Source organism: Propithecus coquereli, unplaced genomic scaffold (genome assembly GCF_000956105.1).
Source record: "Propithecus coquereli isolate 6110/MARCELLA unplaced genomic scaffold, Pcoq_1.0 Scaffold83, whole genome shotgun sequence".
Classification (NCBI taxonomy): Eukaryota; Metazoa; Chordata; class Mammalia; order Primates; family Indriidae; genus Propithecus; species Propithecus coquereli.
The window spans coordinates 1,837,848-1,840,202 of NW_012154507.1; the positions used below are offsets into that span (position 1 = coordinate 1,837,848).

The following is a 2,355-nucleotide window of genomic DNA, read 5'->3' on the forward strand; positions in this document are numbered from 1 at the left end:
CATAACATTTGTCTTAATAGAAGTAGTCAGGAGAATCGTTTATTTGGGGTATAAAATAATACTGGCAATATTCTGCGATGACATATTGAAAACATTAATTCAGTTCATGAACACGGGAAAAATAGCAGGAAAAGAAATTATATTACTCACTTTCTTACTAAACATATATTTGCCCAAATTGCGAGGGCTTGGATGTTGAATGAGAGTTCGGTCCTCATACTTGTTACTTGAGAACTGTAAAAAACAACCTAACTTATTGTTGGCAGAAAACAAATTAGGTTAATTCCAAATAAAATATTCTTTGTAGAATACATTTGATCATGCACTAAACGATTGTAAAGACTGGGGTCAGATTTCAAAATTATTTTTTCTTCTTTTAAATTTAGGAGAAAAAGTACCATAGAAAGAGGTATAGTTCTAAGATGTCTTCCAATTGTAACATTTGGTTACCAACTTATATAATTTGGGATAAGATCAGAACAAATAATTCTTCTGTATTTTTTTTTTTCTTTTGGAGACAGAGTCTTGGTCTGTTACCTGGGCTAGAGTGCAGTGGTGTCATCATAGCTCACAGCAACCTCAAACTCCTGGGCTCAAGTGATCCTCCTGTCTCAGCCTCCCAAGTAGCTGGGACTACAGGTGCATGTCACCATATCCAGCTAAATTTTCTATTTTTTTGTAGAGATGGGATCTCACTCTTGCTCAGGCTGGTCTCGAACTCCTGGCTTCAAGCAATTCTGCTACCTTGGCCTGCCAAAGTGCTAGGATTACAGGCATGAGCCGCCTCGCCTGGCCTCTTCTGTATTTTTGATATAGGTATACTGTATAGAATATCCCTGATTGGTTTGATAAGAAGTTGTTTGAAATGAGTTTTTTAACTTTCTTCTGTTGGCAGTGTAGACATGGCCTCCACTGATTTAGCAATTAAAAACAAAATTCCAACAGTTTTCTGGACATCCAATCATCCAAGGAAACAAAGGCCAATAGAGATCATCTCCAACCATTCTTTTTTTGGGTTATCTTCTTTAAAGGGCTTCCTTGTTTTCTATACTATTTGGTTTGAAAAACATTTAAGCAATCTCAGAGAAATGTATTCTTTTTTTCCCTACAATTAAACTAAACTCTTCCATTAACTAATAAGGCTTTTCAGGGGTTATCTGCATTCTAAAATAGCTTCTGCTCTAGCAGTCTCTGATTTTTAAAAAAGAAACAATTCTATATACCATCTCAAAGCACTTTCTTCTCCCTACTGGCAATTTTACTGGAGAAAATGTGATGCCCTAATTATGGAAACCATACAATGTGTATTTTACTAATGGAGACTCATCTACTATGAGAAGATATCCTTACTTATTTTCAAATACACTTGAAAAATTGATTCCAGCATGAGGCCCATTTCAAACCATTCTTCAAAAGGAATGAAGTCAGTCTCAAAATTAATTCTTCAACATCTGTTGCTTAAATGTAAGCCCCAAAAGATGGTCACTGCCTAAGGTTAGATTCAATAATTTCCTTGTACAGGATTGCAATTTAGAGATATGCATGGGGAAAGAATTTAATTTGCTTGACTGGAAAAGGGTAGATGATTAGGTTCCATCATTTTGAAGGATTTTCTCGTAAGTTAATTATGAGTTGCCTTTTTCAACACTCCTGTCCACCCGAAACAATTAAAGACTAGAAATTCTCACTCAGAGGATTATGTCTCCATTCTACATGATGATTTGGTCTGAACAAATAGCGTGGGTGTGAGTGGTCATCACTTTTGTCAAGGCTTTTTTTCTGGGTATACGACCTGCTATTATTTTAATGTAAAGGAAGCCTTTAAGTCTCATAATAGATGACTTTTATGTGCAACTAATAAAAGTTAAATGTATGGATTACTCTTGAGAGTTCTTTGGAGTTTGTGTGGGATTTGTTAAGGCAATATATTTGTTAATGTTATAACAACCTCTGAAAGGTAGGTAGAAAACAGCAGGCAGTGAGTCTTTTTGCATTGAGTAAAGCAGAATAAAATGAAAACTCAGAGACATTGAAAAGGCTATCTTTATCTTTAAAAGGAAACTAAGCTTCTTGCTACCTTCCCCCCACCAAAAAAGAAAAAGGAGCCACAAAAGTCTCATACATAAAAATAATTATTCAAAATCAATTGTGAGAACCATCAAAAGTTTATATAAAAATAATTGATGGCAGGGAAATATTTTCAAGATATCATGTAAAGTGAAAAGCAGCAGGCTAATAAAACAATATGTATATTATGATCCTATTTTTTAAAACAAAAATATTAAAAAAGTGGAAAGATATGGACAAAAATGTTAACAGATTAATAATTGTCATTATCTGTGCATGTTAGAATTA

The 2,355-nt window shown here is 34.2% G+C and overlaps 1 protein-coding gene across 1 annotated transcript in view; it reads right to left on the bottom strand.

Moving 5' to 3' along the window:
- The window catches only part of TMEM260 (transmembrane protein 260), a 58,240-nt gene that overhangs the window by 21,722 nt on the left and 34,163 nt on the right, over positions 1–2,355 (bottom strand). The window contains exon 7 of the mRNA XM_012663736.1: positions 151–248. Coding sequence (XP_012519190.1) covers positions 151–248 — 98 coding nt within the window. The remainder of the gene's footprint in view (positions 1–150; positions 249–2,355) is intronic.